General features: G+C 41.5%; 1 protein-coding gene across 1 annotated transcript in view; it reads left to right on the forward strand.

The window, feature by feature from the left end:
• LOC120061607 (DNA (cytosine-5)-methyltransferase 3B-like) overlaps positions 1 to 20,081 on the forward strand; it is a 56,130-nt gene that overhangs the window by 22,900 nt on the left and 13,149 nt on the right. Inside the window, exons 9-15 of the mRNA XM_039011512.1 lie at positions 4,918 to 5,040; positions 5,361 to 5,405; positions 5,531 to 5,610; positions 17,863 to 17,975; positions 18,377 to 18,560; positions 18,777 to 18,861; positions 19,384 to 19,529. Coding sequence (XP_038867440.1) covers positions 4,918 to 5,040; positions 5,361 to 5,405; positions 5,531 to 5,610; positions 17,863 to 17,975; positions 18,377 to 18,560; positions 18,777 to 18,861; positions 19,384 to 19,529 — 776 coding nt within the window. The remainder of the gene's footprint in view (positions 1 to 4,917; positions 5,041 to 5,360; positions 5,406 to 5,530; positions 5,611 to 17,862; positions 17,976 to 18,376; positions 18,561 to 18,776; positions 18,862 to 19,383; positions 19,530 to 20,081) is intronic.

Here is a 20,081-nt window from a genome sequence, read left to right on the forward strand (position 1 = left end):
CTAGGCTGAGGCCAATGAGTTGTTTACTGCGTGGTCACGCGGGCGTGCCATTCCTTCTACAACCTCTCTATCTTCCACAAAATAAATCTTCAATAATATTCCAACCGGACAATAGCGTATTCATTACAGAGGAAAACTCTGTAATGAATACGCTATTGTCCGGTTGGAATATTATTGAAGATTTATTATAAAAAGACCCTAAGGATTGATTGTAAACATCGTTTGACATGTTTCTACAAACTGTAATGGAACTCTTTTGACTCTTCGTCTGGATTTTGCGCTCGCGCATTGTGCCTTTGGAATAGTGAACTAAACGCGCAAACAAAATGGAGGTATTTGGACATAAATATGGACGTAATCGAACAAAACAAACATTTCTTGTGGAAGTCCTGGGAGTGCATTCCGATGGAGATCAGCAAAGGTAGGTGAAGATTTATAATGCAATTTCTGACTTTTGTTGACTCAACAATTTGGCGGGTAACTGTATGGCTTGCTTTGGTGGCTGAACGCTGTACTCAGATTATTGAATATTGTTCTTTTGCCGTAAAGCTTTTTTGAAATCTGACACAGCGGTTGCATTAAGAACAAGTTTATCTTTAATTCTATGTTAAACATGTATCTTTCATCAAAGTTTATGATGAGTATTTCTGTTATTTGATGTGGCTCTCTGCAATTTCTCCGGATGTTTTAGGAGGCATTTCTGAACATGGCACCAATGTAAACTGAGGTTTTGGATATAAATATGAACTTTATCAAACAAAACATACATGTATTGTGTAACATTGAGTCCTGGGAGTGTCATCTGATGAAGATCGTCAAAGGTTAGTGATTAATTTTATCTATATTTCTGCTTTTTGTGACACCTCTCTTTGGTTGGAAAATGGCTGAATGCTTTCTGTGACTAGTTGCTGACCTAACATAATGATATGTTCTGCTTTCGCCGAAAAGCCTTTTTGAAATTGGACACTGTGGTTGGATTAACGAGAAGTGTATCTTTAAAATGGTGTAAAATACTTGTATGTTTGAGGAATTTTAATTATGAGATTTCTGTTGTTTTGAATTTGGCGCCCTGCAATTTCACTGGCTGTTGGCGAGGTGGGACGCTAGCGTCCAGAACGATCCCAGAGAGGTTAACTTCTTTGGGGTAGGGGGCAGTATTTTCACGTCCGGATGAAAAGCATGCCCAGAGTAAACGGCCTGCTACTCAGCCATAAAAGCTAGAATATGCATATTATTAGATTATTAGATTTAATTATTAGATTATTATTAGATTTGGATAGAAAACATGCTGAAGTTTCTAAAACTGTTTGAATGATGTCTGTGAGTATAACAGAACTCATATGGCAGGCAACAACCTGAGAAAAAAAATCCAACCAGGAAGTGGGAAATCTGAGGTTGGTCGATTTTCAACTCAGCTCCTATTGAAGATACAGTGGAATATTGGTAATGTTGCACTTCCTAAGGCTTCCACTAGATGTCAACAGTCTTTAGAACCTTGTCTGATGCTTCTACTGTGAAGTGGGGCCGAATGAGAGGAGATTGAGTAAGGTCTACCATGACCTGAACATGCGCTGACCATGCGCGTTCATGTGAAAGGGAGCTCTGTTCCATCGCACTTCTGAAGACAAAGGAATTCTCCGGTTGGAACATTATTGAAGAATTATGTTAAAAACATCCTAAAGATTGACTCAATACTTCGTTTGTCATGTTTTTACGGACTGTAATATAACTTTTTTTACTTTTCGTCCGTACTTTCCGCTGGACTTTCCCGCACGTCGTGAGTTTGGAAAGTGTACTGAACACTAGAACAACAAGGAGGAATTTGGACATAAATGATGGACATTATCGAACAAAGCAAACATGTATTGTGGAACTGGGATTCCTGGGAGTGCATTCTGATGAAGATCATCAAAGGTAAGTGAATGTTTATAATGTTATTTCTGACTTCTGTTGACTGCACAATATGGCGGATATATTTTTGTCTTGATTGGGCTCTGAGCGCCGACCTCAGATTATTGCATGGTTTGCTTTTTCCGTAAAGCTTTTTTGAAATCTGACACAGCGGTTGCATTAAGGAGAAGTGCATCTAAAATTCCATGCATAACACTTGTATTTTCATCAACATTTATAATGAGTATTGATGTGGCTCTGCAAAATCACCGGATGTTTTGGAACTTCTGAACGTAACGCGCCAATGTAAACTCAGATTTTTGGATATAAATATGAACTTTACCGAACAAAACATACATGTATTGTGTAACATGAAGTCCTATGAGTGTCATCTGATGAAGATCATCAAAGGTTAGTAATTCATTTTATCTATATTTCAGCTTTTTGTGAATCCTCTCTTTGGCTGGAAAAATGGCTGTGTTATTCTGTGAATAGGCACTCACCTAACATAATCGTTTGGTTTGCTTTCGTCGTAAAGCCTTTTTGAAATCGGACACTGGCTGGATTTACAACAAGTGTATCTTTAAAATGGTGTAAAATACATGTATGTTTGAGGAATTTTAATTATGGAATTTCACTGGCTGTTGAAGAGGTGGGACGCTACCATCCCACGTACCCTAGAGAGGTTAAAGGGATAGCTGTCGTTTTTTCAGTTTTCACATCATACAATAGTTGTGAATTTGCTGGAATAATCTAGGAAGCATATCTGTAGTCCAATGTATCACTGTTATAGCACCCAACTTAAACGATAGCCCCGGTTAGTGCTGTGAACAATAGTTGCTGACAGATTTAAAAGAGTTCCACCGTTACTTTCTCTAGATCAGGTTCTCCAACCCTGTTCCTGGAGAGCTACCGTCCTGTAGTTTTTAGCTCCAACCACAATCTAGCACACCTGATTCTAAAAATTTGCTTCTTGATAAGCTGTTTTTAGAATACTTATGTCATTTATTTATGTCTCTACTTGGCATCTCCCACACTCGCCCTTCTCTTTGTCTTTCTGTCTTTCTCCCCCAGTCTTTGTTTGCATATTGTCTGTTAACTGCATGTTGACACTTTGCTATTTCATTAGAGTGGAGGGGTGGTTAAGGGTTGCCTCCTGTCTAGTATGCTTCATGTCATCCACAGTACTCCATGGGTTTGTCAGGGGATTAACCAGGTGTGAAAGTATATAGAATGAATCCCTTACTATGATGTCTGTGGACTAATAGTCAAGATTTATATTTTATTGTGGCATAAACACCAGTCATGTTTTCATCTAATTTTCAAACAATCACTTCAATAGGCTCCTGTAAGCCTCGCCACCTGCTCACCTTCATCCACTCTAAAATAAATCCTGCAACCATACAGTGCACTGTGCAACTACCATTTCATGAATGGCCATGTACTCTTACAATCTCCAACGGGCACAGCCAGAAGAGGACTGGCCACCCTCAGAGCCTGGTTATCACGTTTCAAGTATGACCCAGATGCAGACAGTGTCGAAGAAACAAAAGTTTATTTCTAATACAGGGGCAGGCAAACGACAGGTCAAAGGCAGGCGGAGGTCAGTAATCCAGAGAGGGTGCAAAGGGTCCAGAATGGCAGGCAGTCTCAGGGTCAGGGCAGGCAGGGGTCAATAATCCAGTGAGGTGGGGCAAGGTACAGAACGGGAGGCAGGCTCAGGGTCAGGGCAGGCAGAAGGGTCAAAACCAGGAAGGACTACAAAACAGGCGTAAGAAACAGGCAGGGGCAGTGGAACAAACTCTGGTAGGTTTCTCAAACAAAACTAACTGGCAACAGACAGATAACACAGGTATAAATACACAAGGGAAGATGGGCGACACCTGGAGGGGGGCGGAGACAAGCACAAAGACAGGTGAAACAGATCAGGGTGTGACACTGTTTCCACTCTAGGTTTCTGCCTTTTCTAGGGAGTTTTTGCTAGCCACCATGCTTCTACATCTGCATTGCTTGCTCCCTGGGATTTTAGACTGGGTTTCTAGAAAGCACTTTGTGGCACTTTGTCTGCTGATGTAAAAAGGGCTTTATAAATGCATTAGATTGATTAATTGATGAATGGAAAGAAACATCTGTTACAAAACACCAAGAAGTATAATGAATGACATTCAGTGATTGTCATTCTATAAGGGCACAAGGCGAGACCCAGATGCAGACACGGGAGGCAGATGGTTTGAGTCTTTGATATTTATTAATCAATCCAAAAGGTGTAGGCAAGAGAATGTTCGTGGACAGGCAAAAGGTCAAAACCAGTTCAGTGTCCAGGAGGTACAGAGTGGCAGGCAGGCTCGAGGTCAGGTCAGGGAGGCGGGTACAGAGTCCAGAAAACAGGCAAGGGTCAAAAGCGGGAGGACTAGCAAAAAGAGAATAGAAGCAGGAGTACGGGAAAACACGCTGGTTGACTTGAAAGACATACAAGACAAACTGTCACAGAGAGACAGGAAGCACAGGGGAAAATACACCAGGAAAAATAAGCGACACCTGGAGGGGGTGGAGACAATCACAAGGACAGGTGAAACAGATCAGGGCGTGACACATTCATTAGGCACACTACACTTGTAACCTGAAATGATGCGTCCACTGCTGTCCGCGAGAGTCTCAGTCTCTGACACTCACCTCTGCCTTCGCAAAATGTAACTTTTATCGTCAAACCACACTGCATTTTGGAGTGTATTCTACATGTTTTCATGTCCATTCTCCCATTTGTCATGCAACTGACATGCAGTAATGATAAATAATATTGTAATTGCCTTCAGTTTTCTTGGCATCTTTGTTTTAATTATTGTGATAGGCTCATGTTATACTGGTACTCTGTAACGTCTACTCCGTACCGGCTTACTTTCACCCCGATATTACTTGGCCTTGCTGTCAGTGAGATAAAAAAAATGTAATACAACATTTTGTTTCGGCAATAACTTAATCTGTCTTATAACTTGACTGTTGTTTTTGTTCTGTATGTGTTCTCTCTAGACAGCAACCCGTTAAACCACAAAGTGTTGGACGTCAGTCTGCTAGAGTATTTCCCCACAGCCAAGAGGCCCCGCATCAGCCTTTGTAAGGCCAAGAGCAGCCCCGAGGAGGTCTACAGTAGAGGTCAGAGGTCAACCTGGGGTACCAGGGTCGTATTCATTAGGCACCAAACAGAAGAAAACAGACTGAAACAGGGAGGGACTACTTAGATTTGTCCTATAAGAAACATTAATTTACTATTTCTGTTCAAAACGTTTTCAAAATGTTATACCCTAATGAATACGAACCTGGAGTTGTCTGTTTCAAACATATGTAGCTAATTCCCTTAAGATTGTTCTTTATTACTATACAGTAGTATGTTATTGTTCATGTGTCTCAAGACCTGTCTTGATTATTGACTTGGATGTGTGTGTCTCTCTCTGTGTATCCTCTCTGCCCTTCAGAACAAATGGTGCATGAAGTTTTGAAGAATAACAGAAGTATAGAAGGTATGTTCTCATTTTAGTTTTGGACATTTCTCAAAAAAAGATCTCTAATTGATGTAGCTATGGAACATAAACTGCGAAAAGTGCTTTAGTCTGAAGACTTAATCTATCTGTCTTTTTTCTGGCAGAGTTTTGCCTCTCATGTGGGAAAACACGAGCGGCAACCTTCCACCCACTTTTTGAAGGAGGCCTTTGCCAAGCATGCAAGGTTAGTGCACTTCTTTCAGTCAAACGGCACACTCCCAAGAAATACACCAATATTATCTTTAACTCTCATCACTCTCACTCAACCATCCTTACAACACCCATTGACTATACAGTAGGTCCCACGTTGTACTTGTAGAGTAGAAAATAATTGTTGAAAAAAAGCAGGACACCCTGAGGTGAAGGACACACAGACATTCACCTACCTACCTAAATATTTAATCTACTCCGAGCCCTACGATGTATCAAAATGTTTATTAATGTGTTTGTGCTGCTCTCTGGAAGCAGGATTTCCACAATAGTCATCTAGAGCTATTCTGTCAGTAGAGCCACTGTGTCCAAAATTTTTGAGTCGTAAATGCCTGGGCTTGCCTCTCTTTGTTGTGTAAGGGACTAGAGCAGTGGTCACCAACCGGTTGACCAACTGGTCAATCTTCAAGGCATTCCTAGTCGATCACCAAACATTTCTGTAGAAATTCCAGCGATAAAGCCTTGCGCTCCTACTTTGTTTCAATTTGTCTTGCGCTGTTGGTGGTAGGTGCACTTTATTCAGAAGCCCTGCACACTGGGTAGGCAAAGTGTTCCCATTTTGAACCATTTAATTTGTCTGAAGGGACAAACTCCACCTACCCGGTGGACCAGGATAGCTAAATCAAGTGTGCTTACTGCGCTGGCCAATCGGATAGCTCAAATCACCGTGCCTACAGCTTCCACGACCCCACGGCAAAGTTTGATACTAGACTATGTGAGATTTTATAACTTTTAAAACCATGACCAGAGAGAGACTGTCAACAAATACAGCACAGAGCTAATGTTTTTATGAGTTCGTTTGTTTGTTTTTATTCAGCACTGTCAACACTGCTTTTATTCAGCACTTTTACAAAACATAAAACGCCCTACTTCCACTCGTGCTACAACCAGCACTGCAGCTGCAATCAATGAGTTGCCAAGTGTATCGATAGGCCTGTGTTTATATTATTAGCAGATCATCGTATCTATTTTACTATCGAGGAATATTTCACTTTCTTTCGTCATAGGAACAACATGAATGTGTGCATGAGTCAGAAATAATGTGGTGCGACTCGAGTCTCGCCACCAGGTGGAAGACGGTGTCCCCTCTCTCTGGTCAATCTCACCGGAGGAAAGGAGAGAGCAGGGAACGTGAGAGGCGGACCCTCTGCTGCTCTCTCCCTCCGCTGAGACTGACCACCAGATGCAGGGACCATCAGATGCAGATGCACCATCAGTCCAGTAAAATAAAAAAGTGAATGATTTAAATTTATGCTCAGCTGTGCCTCGCAAGTGATGCAACAACTGATCTATTTTGTTATCAAGCTCGAGTTTTGAAATATAATATTGTCTGAGAAGAACAATATTTGCAGACCAGGCATAGCCAATATGCTGTGATAATGTATTAGGCCTAATGCACAAACCTAATTTCTACAGAACTATCTTTATTAGGTTAATGTTGCATAGGGCTAAATTATTTTGTCATGTTTAAAAATAAATCTGAGCCGTAGATCTCGGCTTGCCTGTTGACTCCAAAAGTGATCTTGACTCAGAAAAGGTCTAAGGCACTGCATCGCAGTGCTAACTGTGCCACTGGAGATCCTGGTTCGAGTTCAGGCTCTGTCGCAGCCGGCTGCGAACGGGAGACCCATGGGGCGGCACACAATTGGACCAGCGTCATCCAGGTTAGGGGAGGGTTTGGCCGGCAGGGATGTTCTTGTCCCATCGCGCACTAGCGACTCCTGTAGCGGGCCGTGCGCAATGCATGCTGACACGGTCACCAGGTGTACAGTGTTTCCTCCGACCCATTGATGCTGCTGGCTTCCGGGTTAAGCGGGCATTGTGTCAAGAAGCAGTGCGGCTTGGCTGGGTTGTGTTTCGGAGGACGCATGGCTCTCGACCTTCGCCTCTCCCGAGTCCGTACGGTAGTTGCAGCGATGGGACAAAACTGTTAACTAGAAATTGGATACCACGAAAAAGGGGTAAAAAAAGAAAATGTTGGTACCCCCGGGACTAGAGGCATCGATACCAGGCTTGGCTGGCTGCTTCTATCGAATGCCTCCAGTCCAATAGATCAGGCTGGGTACCAGTCTTTTTAGCTAACACTCCTGTTATTTGCCAAAGAGACTGGCCTTTCAGAAATCTCAACGTTCAATATGCAGCTGGATTTAAGGCGCAGTTACTGACTGATTGGTAGTTGGAAACATAATTAATATTTTCCATGACATTGTTATGGAACATGGGGTGTGTGCAAATTTGGAGCAATATAGAATTCAAATTTTAAGAACAGCAATAAACAATACCATTACGACCAGCCAGTGGGGTATAGTACTTAAGTAATTTTGGGGGGTATATAAATATGTACACCACCGTTTGGGGTCACTTAGAAAGGTCCTTGTTTTTGAAAGAACAGCACATTTTTTGGGGGGAAATGACTATTGTAGCTGGAAACATCTTGATTTTTTATGGAATATCTACATAGGCGTACAGAGGCCTATTATCAGCAACCACCACTCCTGTGTTCCAATGGCACATTGTGTTAGTCTATTCTTAAACTTGGATTAGCTAACGAGTTTCAAAAGAAAGTATTTTGTTTCTGGTCATTTTGAGCCTGTAATCGAACCCACAAATGCTGATGCTCCAGATAGTCAATTAGTCTAAAGAAGGCCAGTTTTATTGCTTCTTTAATAGAACAACAGTTTTCAGCTGTGCTAACATAATTGCAAAAGGGTTTTCTAATGATCAATTAGCCTTTTTAAAATGATAAACTTGGATTAGCTAACACAAAGTGCCATTGGAACACAGGAGTGATGGTTGCTGATAATGGGCCTGTCACGGCCGTCGTCTAGGTGGAAATGAACGAACCAAGGTGCAGCGTGGTGAGCGTACATTTTATTTTATTTAGAATGTCGCCAACAAAACAAGAAGCAAAGAAATGACCGTGAAGCTTACTAGGGCTATAGTGCCACTAACAAAGTCAACTACCCACAAACACCAAAGGAAAAAATGGCTGCCTAAGTATGATTCCCAATCAGAGACAACGATAGACAGCTGTCCCTGATTGAGAACCATACCCGGACAAAACATAGAAATAAAGAAACTAGAATGCCCACCCTAGCCACACCCTGGCCTAACCAAAATAGAGAATAAAAGCCTCTCTATGGCCAGGGCGTGACAGGGCCTCTGTACGCCTATGTAGATATTCCATAAAAAATCAAGATGTTTCCAGCTACAATAGTCATTTACAACATTAAATGTCTACACTGTATTTCTGATCAATTTTATGTTATTTTAATTGACAAAAATATTTGCTTTTCTTTCAAAAACAAGGACATTTCTAAGTGACCCCAAACTTTTTAACAGTAGTGTATAAATGACTATCCCTCGTATCAACCCTGCACCTTAGGCTGTTGCCCCATATACATGGAAACACTGGTCACTTTAATAATGGAACACTAGTCACTTTAATAATGTTACCATACTGCTTTACTCATCTCATATGTATATACTGTATTCTATTGTATTTTAGTCAATGCCACTCCAACATTGCTCGTCCTAATATTTATATATTTCTTAATTCCATTCTTTTACTTTTAGATTTGTGTGTAATGTTGTGAATTGTTAGATACTACTGCACTGTTGGAGCTAGGAACACAAGCATTTCACTACACCCGCAATAACATCTGCTAAATATGTATATGTGACCAATAAAATTTGATTTGATTTGAAACTGCGTCTGGAAGCAACGTCAGCACAATAACTGTTCGTCGGGAGCTTCTTGAAATGGGTTTCCATGGCCGAGTAGCTGCACACAATCCTAAGATCACCATGTGCAATGCCAAGCGTCGGCTGGAGTGGTGTAAAGCTTGCCGGCATTGGACTCTGGAGCAGTGGAAACGCATTCTCTGGAATGATTAATGATGCTTCACCATCTGGCAGTCCGACGGACGAATCTGAGTTTGGCGGATGCCGGTAGAATGCTACCTGCCCGAATGCATAGTGCCAACTGTAAAGTTTGGCGGATGAGGAATAATGGTCTGGGGCCTTTTTTCATGGTTCGGGCTAGTTCCATTGAAGAGAAATCTTAACGTTACAGCATACAACGACATTCTAGACGATTCTGTGCTTCCAACTTTGTGGCAACAGTTTGGGGAAGGCCCTTTCCTGCTCATGTGCAGCAATGTTCCGACATCTAGTGGAAAGCCTTCCCAGAAGAGTGGAGGCTGTTATAGCAGCAAAGAGGGGAACAACTACATATTAATGCCCATGACTTTGGAATGAGATGTTCGACGAGCATGTGGTCGTGTACTTTTAGACTTTTATTCAATACTTTTTTTTCAAGTAGTATTTTACTGGGTGACATTTACTTGAGTCATGTTCTATTTAGGTATATTTACTTTTACTGAAGTGTGACAATTGATTACTTTTTCCAGCACTGTCTAAAAGACAAAACTGATTCTACATCAGCAGTCCTACTCTGAGATGCTTTATGAATATGCCCCCAGGTCTCTGGTACTAACTTCAGAGGATCCTCAGTTGGGACCTGTGACCTCCCTATGGTTCCACTCTAGCAACAACACACACTCTAGTTAACTGATGAAACAAAACACTCAGCTGAAGTTCTAATAGAAACTATTGGCTCAAGCATTTTCTTTATTATTAGCAGCTTTCTAGTTATAGGCTCAGTTCCATCATAGTAAAAATGCTATGGTTCAGTCCATTAGGTTCACGGTGACTGAAATATAAAATTGCAATGGTGATGATGGTTGTTGATGATGATAATGGTGTGTCCCATGTTTCTGGGACTGAAAATGTGTGAGTTATGACTGACCTTTGGCTGCAGTCAGTTTACAGCTTTGTTATTGTGTCAATTATACAATGAGTCCCAGAGCCTTTGTGTCTGTGGGGTTTGGTCTCTGGGTTTAAAATGCACAGACATACGCACACACGCACGCAAACACACATCTTTGTATTCAGGCCTGGTCCTGGCTGCCCTCATATCCCCGCAAATCTAGAATAGTGCAGCCTACAGTGTCGCCCCGCAATGCAATTTTATGAATGCCATCCGTGCTGTACTGTTTGTAAAACAGGCAGTTGCATTGGCTTTATTTAGCCTAGTCCTGATTCCTGGCCAAGGTTTGACTTACTTGACTTAATCCCTTGACTCCTGTAAGGAGCATAGGCCATTTACAAATATCCTACACCTCACTCAGTTCGGTGCAAGTTTTTCCAGGTCACACCAATTGAGGCCGCTTTCAGTCATTTCTGCCTGGACGTCACTCCAAGTGTTTCTGGGACGCCCTCTGTGGTCATGTCAAACAATACTGGATTCAACGGTCCCACTATTACATTTTAACTATAGAATTAGAATAATCATTCCATTTCCAACAGTTCACCCGAGTGTTTTGATCTTAATTGCAAGTCAAATCACAATTGCAATATTTGATTAAAGGGATTCTCTGGTACTTTTGTATACTTTTTAGCCAGTAGTTCTGAAAGTAGCGCTCACGAGCTAAAACTGGTCCCCGAAAATTGAGTACTACGTATATTTGCAGATATGTGTTTGCAGATATGTATTTGCAGATATGTGCACTGTCATTGCTCTCTCTCGCTCTTCTGTGTGTGCATCATTTGCATCTTGCTAGCTGTCACTCATATAGCTAGAAGCTGAAGCTCATTGGTTGAACTCGAATTGCTAGGGGCTCAGAAACGTGGGGGAAAATGGCGCAACACAGCTTCCAGAAAAACAGTTGCTATCAAACTAGGGATTTCGTGGCTAATTGAGGTACGACAGTAATTCTGGTCATAGATTATGCATGCATGAACTACACATTGACACATCTAGCCCAAAAATACTTAATAGTCGCTAAAGTTCCGGAGCATATCCTAGATTTTTGCCCAGATCTCAAATGAGATCAACTTTTGGTTGAAAAATATAATATGATATTTTGGCCATAATCGTCTATTGATTGTTCTATGATGATGCGTAGTGTTTCCATGTGGTCCGTACATTGTCTGTCTTTCCTAAACCTGGCCTGCTGATCCCTGATCAGCTTTTTGGAGGCAGATGAGGATGATCCTATTCAGGATTTTGCAGGGTATAGACATTAGAGCAATCCCTTAGTAATTCCTGCATTCCCTTAGGCCGTTTTTCTTCGGAAGCTTGACAATGTGCCCCTCAGCCCATTCTTTGGGTGTTTTCTCCTCTTCCCAGACCCCTCATAGAGCATGTCTGTAGATGCGTTGATATCGCCTCAAAGGCCTCTGATGGAATGTTGTCGGCTCCAGCTGCCTTTGCACTCTTTTGTAGTTTAATTGCAGCTTTTATTGGTCTCTCGCAATTCACATTCAGCAGTATTTCAGCTCTGGATATGTTTGAGGTTTCTGCTGGTGTTGGTCTTTTAAAAAAAAATCTTTGTGCTCCACCCATCTTTCAAGTGCATTTGACCATCCTTGTCTTTACTTGGTTTGTTGGTTTGAAAAATGTTACAATTTGCTACAATTTTACAATATGTTGAGAATTTGCAAAACTAATGATATGTTACTAATTGTAGCTAGGTGGCTAACGTTAACTAGGCTAAGGGTTAGGACTAAAGTTAGGGTTAAGTTTAGGAGTTAGGTTAAAGGGTTAAGGTTTGGGGAAGGGTTAGCTAAAAAAGTTCATGTTAGGGTTAGGGGAAGGGTTAGCTAAAAGGGTTAGGGGAAGGATTAGCTAACATGCTAAGTAGTTGCAGAGTAGCTAAAAAGTTGCTAAAATGCTAAAGTTGTCCGTGATGAGATTCGAACTCGCACACTTTGGGTTCGTTTTTGCGTTATGTAACCAAACGTAGCATATCATACTAATTTGAGTGCCCCCGATTTACTATGTTACATATAGTGTATGAGACCAGGCTAAGTTTAAACAATCCTGAAAATCCTTCCTTGCAAACCAAACAGCCAATAATAGGCTTTAGGCCTACACATAGGCTACTGTCAATAAAAGATTCAGTAGGCTAAACATTACTTTGACGAGTTAAACTTATAAACTAATATTTATAATATTGTCAAAGTGTTTATTGATGTCCTTGAATTGTGCAACAGGCAATTGGGATTTATCTCCCGCCTATTGAACTGTACAAATCCTAAATACATGCCTACAAAATAAAGTAACTGCCTAAACAAATTAAGTATGAAAATAACTTAATTTTGTGCAAATAAGCCTTTCAAGGTTTGACAGAATATTTTAGCCTATCCTATAGGCTGTCTTTCGAATAAGATGCATCTGGATTTGAATATATTCTCCATTTAAAATAAAATAAAAAAAGTGCAATGAGGAACCATTTAGGTCTAGTTGTTTTTTACCATTTCTTAGGCCTACCTAAATGTTTTTGGCAAGAAACACCAGCATGTTTACCTTTTCTGCTAAGAGAAGCGAATTGAGCAGGATGATGGACTTGTAAATGTTAACGGAGATTTGTAGTCTGCCCATCCCTTGCCCTGATAATCTGTTAGCATAGTCTGCAAGAATTCGGTCAGGTCTGCTGGCTCAACTTTATAATTCGGCCTGAAACCGAAGAACTGCCTAACAGGTGAAGACATGCTTTTCTTTCCCACCAAGTCAGCCATCGTTCTTTTTCTGATTAAGCTAAGGCAGGCTTTACTTTAGTTACTAACTGACAGATGTAAATTTACTGGGGTTGGAGGGGTGGTCCAAAATAGGGGAGGGTTGTCCAACTTTTTTTTTTGCTTTGGGGAGGATTGCATGTTTTTCCTGATTGACTGACCTTCATGTCTTAAAGTAATGATGGACTGTAGTTGCTCTTTGCTTATTTGAGCAGTTCTTGCCATAATATGGACTTGGTATTTTACCTAATAGGGCTATCTTATGTCTACCAACCCTACCTTGTCAAAACACAACTGATTTTACTCAACGTATTAAGAAATTCCACAAATTAACTTTTAACAAGGCACACCTGTTAATTTAAATGTATTCCAGGTGACTACCTCATGAAGCTGGTTGAGAGAATGCCAAGAGTGTGCAAAGCTGTCATCAAAAATATATCTGATTTGTTTAACAGTTTTTTGGTTACTACATGATTCCATATGTGTTATTTCATAGTTTCGGTGTCTTCACTATTATTTTACAATGTAGAAAATAGTATAAATAAAGAAAAACCCTTGAATGAGTAGGTTTGTCCAAACTTTTGACTGGTACTGTATATATGTATAAACATATTAATATCATACAGTGGACACCTAAGCCTATAGGCCTATGCATGCAATTCCATGATGCATTTAGTGTTCAAATCTCTGACAGCTGAACTGTGAGGTGGACAAATATTATTTTAGGAAAGTAGCCTAAAAACAAATAAAAAATGTGTCTATAAAGTTTTACATATGCTACACATCGAAACACAAGGAATAGTGTTTTTGTAATTTGTTATAGCTGTTTTTAAGGACCCGTAAATATGGTTCATTTGGCCAACATCCCTCATTTTTTTTGATGGCGCTTGGTCTGATCTGAATGCATATGGATGTCTATAAAATTTCTCAAATGTCAGGTGAATTTAAGTCTTCCCTGTCAAGTTGTCTGGCGCCAAATTTTCTAAAGAGAAACTCTGAAATGGCATATTGTTTTTAGGAAGATTTTTGAATATTCACAAATCTATCGCCAATTGGTTGGAAACCTAGCTATAGACACTATAAAGACTCTGGCAACTGGCAAGTGCGCTAGTCCTGTGTCACTTTGATTATGCCTGCACATCATGGTTCACCAGCAGCCCCAAACATTTAAAGAATAAGCTACCAGCCAAACAAGCTTGTAAGAATGGTACTTAAACTCCCCGCTCATGCTCATCTGAAGGTTGAGCATTTTTCATCTCTTTTGTAATGTCTGTTTCTATGTAATTGTATGTGTTTATGTAAAAATAAATAGGGACCATAATGGAAATAAGTCCCTGACTTTAGGAGGTCTATTCCATTTATTTTACAGTACAAGGGGAGGGTCCTGTGAAAATATTTTTAATGTTGGGAAGAGTGGGGCTTTTTTTTTTTTGACACTGGATCAGCCCCCCCACCCCCCTCCCCCCCAGTAAATCCTATTACTTATTTTTTTAAGTCTGATACTGTCGGAAAGTAGCCTAATAGAAGAAAGAATGTTGCAAATGTGCTTGATTACTCAGATGATCAAGATGAAAAAACAACACTTGGTACGGCTATAATATTCATTTTTTAAAAGGTAGGCTAATATAACTGATATCTGTGTATTTTTATGGATGAGAGAAACATAGCCCTACCAATTTGAAAATCATTCTGTAGCCTAGACAAAACATAAAAAAGAGATTGTTTGTGGCTTTAGTAACAATTTAAATAAGGAGAATGACATGCACAAATTTACAGTGGTATGGTTTGGTATTACCAATTTGTCCTTTATACAGTGCATTTGGAAAGTATTCAGACCCCTTGACTTTTTGCATTTTGTTACGTTAGCCTTATTCTAAAATGGATTGAATCGTTTTTTTCCCTCATCAATCTACACACAATACCCCACAATGACAGAGAAAAAACAAGTTGTTCGAAATTTTTGCAGTGGAAATAAAAATCACAATAACAGCACTTACAGTTGACCAGGGTAACTCTGGCAGGGCAGAAATTTGACGAACTGACTTGTTGGAAAGGTGTCATCCTATGACAGAGCCACGTTGAAAGTCACCGAGCTCTTCAGTAAGGCCATTCGACTGCCAATGTTTGGCTATGGAGATTGCATGGCTGTGTGCTCGATTTTTATACACCTGTCAAAAATGGGTGTGGCTGAAGTAGCCAAATTCACTAATTTGAAGGGGTGTCCACATACTTTTGTATATATAGTGGACAACACCTGCCAAGTCACTGGTCTCAGAACAGAGGTCAGTTGTCATGAACAATACCCTATAATGACAAAGCAAAACCAGTTTTTTAAAACATTTTTGCAAATCTATTCGAAATTTAAAAAAACTTATCTAATTTACAAAAGTATTCAGACCCTTTACTCAGAACTTTGTTGAAGCACCTTTGGCAGTGAGTACAGCCTTGAGTCTTCGTGGGTATGACGCTACAAGCTTGGCACACCTGTATTTGGGCAGTTTCTCCCATTCTTCTCTGCAGATCCTCCCAACCTCTGTCAGATTGGATGGGGAGCGTCGCTGCACAGCTATTTTCAGGTCTGTCCAGATGTTCAATTCCGGGTTCTGGCTGGGCCACTCAAGGACATTCAGAGACTTATCCCGAAACCACTCCTGCGTTGTTTTGGCTGTGTGCTTAGGGTCGTTGTCCTGTTGGAAGGTGAACCTTCACCCCAGTCTGAGGTCCTGAGCACTCTGGAGCAGGTTTTCATCATGGATCTCTCTGTACTTTGCTCTGTTCATCTTTCCCTCGATCTTGACTAGGCTTCCAGTCTCTGCCGCTGAAAAAATCCCCACAGCATGATGCTGCCACCACGATGCTTCACCATAGGGATGGTGCTAGGTTTCCTCCAGACGTGACGCTTGGCATTCAGGCCAAAGAGTTCAATCTTGGTTTCGTCAGACCAGAGAATCTTGTTTCTCATGCTCTGAGAGTCCTCCAAGCGGCCTGGCATGTACCTTTTAATGAGGAGTGGCTTCCGTCTGGCCACTTTAACATAAAGGCCTAAATGGTGGAATGCTGCAGAGATGGTTGTCCTTCTGGAAGGTTCTCCCATCTCCACAGAGGAACTCTAGAGCTCTGTCAGAGTGACCATTGGGTTCTTGGTCACCTCCCTGACCAAGGCCCTTGTCCCCCTATTCCTCAATTTGGCCGGGCGGCCAGCTCTAGGAAGAGTCTTGGGGTTCCAAACTTCTTCTATTTAATAATGATGAAGGCCATTGTGTTATTGGGGACCTTCAATGCTGCAGAAATGTTTGGTACCCTTCCCCAGAGCAGTGCCTCGACACAATTCTGTCTTGGAGCTCTACGGACAAGTCCTTCGAACTCATGGCTTAGTTTTTGTTCTGACATGCACTGTCAACTGTGGGACCTTTTTATATAGACAGGTGTGTGCCTTTCCAAATCATGTCCAAACAATTGAATTTACCCCAGGTGGACTCCAAGTTGTAGACACATTTCAAGGATGATTAATGGAAACAGGATGCACCTGAGCTTAATTTAGAGTCGCATAGCAAAAGGTCTGAATACTTATGTAAATAAGGTATTTCTGTCTAAAAACCTGTTTTCGCCTTGTCATTATGGGGTATTGTGTGTAGATTGATGAGGAAAACTGCACTGTATATTGAGTTCTTCCCGCCAATTGACCCCATACATCGCCCAACCCTACAGTTAAACGCTGGGAAGAAAGAGCTTCACCTGAGTGCAGAGTAAGTTTCGGAAACATGAGTGTTGCTAGTGCCAACGAGAACGTCGATTTGGTGCCAAAGAAGGGCGCATCTTCAGTGGTATGGCAGTAGTTAAAAAGGTCAATAAAACAATGTTGGTTTTGCGTTCAGTTAGCACAGTTTGTATAAATTCATATGATCTCATTTTAGAAGTGATGTTTTCTACCCTGACTCTTGTTTTAACCATGTCTGATGGAATTACCAAGTTTTCAACCAAGTGTTTGAAAATCGCAACTGATAATCTCAATTAATCACAGATAATCGCAATATCTAGTCCAAAAATAAATGATGTAACCGACTGAAAGGCTGCTACCGCGCAACACCGCTAACTAGCTAGCCATTTCACATCCGTTACACCAGGATGATTTTGAGACAATGAGAGCTTGGGAGTAGAACAATCCATCTCTAGTAAAACACATTGTTGTTTATGTAATGGTGTGTTTAATTCATTTGTCAGGTCAAGCCATCTCTGGTGACCATACACCCAGATTAGCTGCAGGGAACTAGAGTGGAGACCATAAAAACACAGACACTAGTAGGACAGAAATGTCTTACTATTAGTTAAATATTAATTGTTAACCATTAATATCAAATAGATCAGGTAAATATGTAATTTTTATACCACACGTCTTGGTCAGTTTAGCTCGGAAAATGCTGCCCTCATCAATCTGCCGCCCTAGACGGCCGCTTAATCCTGCCTAATGTGAGGTCCGGTCCTGTTTGCATTCACATTCTTGTTTGATCTCCTGGCTCACCAGACATGCACCTAGTTAATCCTGGTGCCAAGAAATTAGATTTTTTAAAATTTTGTTCTGTTTGTCAATATGTAGAACACTGGCATCTGGATATTGTTAATTAGCGTTTATCTTTGTGTGTGTTAGGATGTGTATCTTGAGATCTCCTACATGTATGATGACGATGGCTACCAATCGTACTGTACCGTGTGCTGCGGGGGCCGCGAGGTACTACTGTGTGGGAACGCCAACTGCTGCAGGTGGGACTCAACACTCACTTCTTAAACTGTGACTCTGTATTCTACTGTGTGTGTTCCAAATGACACCCTTTTCCCTTTATTGTCAACTACTAAGTAGTGCACTATATAGGGAACACAGACTGTACCTCTACTGTGTCTTAACTGTAATCTACTGTATCTTAGTTAATTTTTAACTTATGTATTTTCAGTCAGCTTCTACATTCTCTTTCACCTGTTGATTAGAAGTATTTTTTTTCTCTCGTGTCTCCTTTTTTTACCACTAGTTCCTCCTGTCTCCTATCGTTGCTTTCCATCTGTCTCCCCCCCTATCCCCTCCCTTATTCATCCATCTCCCTCTCTCCCCTCCTTCCCCCTCAACCTTATTTCACACATCTCCGTCTGTCTCCTTCCTCCCCATCCAGGTGTTTCTGTGTAGAATGCCTGGACATTCTGGTAGGCGCGGGGGCGTCGAACAGTGCCCGTAACCTGGACCCGTGGCGCTGCTACATGTGCCAGCCCCTGCAGCCCTACGGTGTGCTCAAACAACGCCACGATTGGAGCATGAAGCTGCAGGAGTTCTTTATCAACGACAACGGCCAGGAGTTTGTGAGTCCCATCAAGATACTTTAGTTAACTCCTCACATTGGCCCATGTCACAATACTGATCACAAACCAACTTAGCTCATACAGTATCTAGGGCCTGGCATTCTCCTTGCTCAGGTCACAGGGTCTGGAAAACCTCAGGGTCCTACTCATAGCAACATTACTACATAGCTGTGGTTGTTTATATAAACATTGTGATTTGGTCTATATGTTTCTCAGGAAAGCCCAAAGATCTACCGGGCTGTCCCTGCGGATCAGAGGCACCCCATCCGCGTGCTCTCATTGTTTGATGGCATCGCCACTGGTAAGTGTGCGCGTAGGTGTCAAGTGTAATATTCAGAGGGCCTCCCGAGTGGTGCAGCGGTCTAAGGCACTGCATCACAATGCTTGAGGCGTCACTACAGACCCGGGTTCGATCCCAGGCTGTGTCACAGCCGGCTGTGACCGGGAAACCAGTGAGGCGGCGCACAATTGGCCCAGCGTCGTCCAGGTTAAGGGAGGGTTTGGCCGGCTGGGATTTCCTTGTCCCATTGCGCTCTAGCGACTCCTTGTGTCGGGCCGGGTGCTTGCAAGTTGTGTGCAATGCCAAGAGTGTGCAAAGCCTTCATCAAGGCAAAGGGTGGCTACTTTGAATTACCTCAAATATAAAATATATTTTGATTTATCAAACACATTTTTGGTTACTACATGATTCCATGTGTGTTATTTCATAGTTTTGATATCTTCACTATTATTCTACAATGTAGAAAAACGCTTGAATGAGTAGGTGTGTCTGAACCTTTGACTGGTACCGTATATTTCCATGTGTGTGGGTGCATGTGTCTAGGCTACTTAGTGCTACGAGACCTAGGATTCAAAGTGGACCATTATATTGCATCAGAGGTGTGTGAGGATTCCATATCGGTGGGGGTCGTCCGACATGAAGGAAGAATCCAGTACGTGCACGACGTGCGCAACATCACCAGAAAAAATGTAAGCAGAACACATCTCTTTCCCTGTCTCTCTTTCTCTTCGCATTACTGACAAATGGATGGGCAGAGCAAACTTAATCTGAGTCAAGTCAAATAGAGGGAGGAGTGAGAGGGGATAGTAGAGTACAAAGTTTGTCTCTATAGCAAAAATCCAATCCCTTCCCCAATGACTGATTTTGTTGTTGTGTAAAGCAGGTGCTTCATGAAACATTTCTTTCTAGTCCTTCTCTTTATTCAACATATGAGGATTATCAACTGAACTGGTCTACATTATTCATATTATTTATCATATGGGAATAAATTGCCAAGGACCAAGGGCTAGTGCCTTTGTCTCATGGAGTAGTCCTCAGTGTCTTTCGAAATGCAAACATTTGCACATACATGACACACCCGTTTACTGCTTTTTCTGTGGGCTATTGCCTGTCCAGACAGGACAGTAGTACCTTATTGTAGCTTAAAGAGCCTCACCTGTTATAGTGAATGCTCCCCTGCCCTACTTTATGTGGATCCACAATTAAACATATACAGACGCATGGGCTCTTGAGGGCTCTTT

This window comes from Salvelinus namaycush, chromosome 16 (genome assembly GCF_016432855.1).
Source record: "Salvelinus namaycush isolate Seneca chromosome 16, SaNama_1.0, whole genome shotgun sequence".
Lineage (NCBI taxonomy): Eukaryota > Metazoa > Chordata > Actinopteri > Salmoniformes > Salmonidae > Salvelinus > Salvelinus namaycush.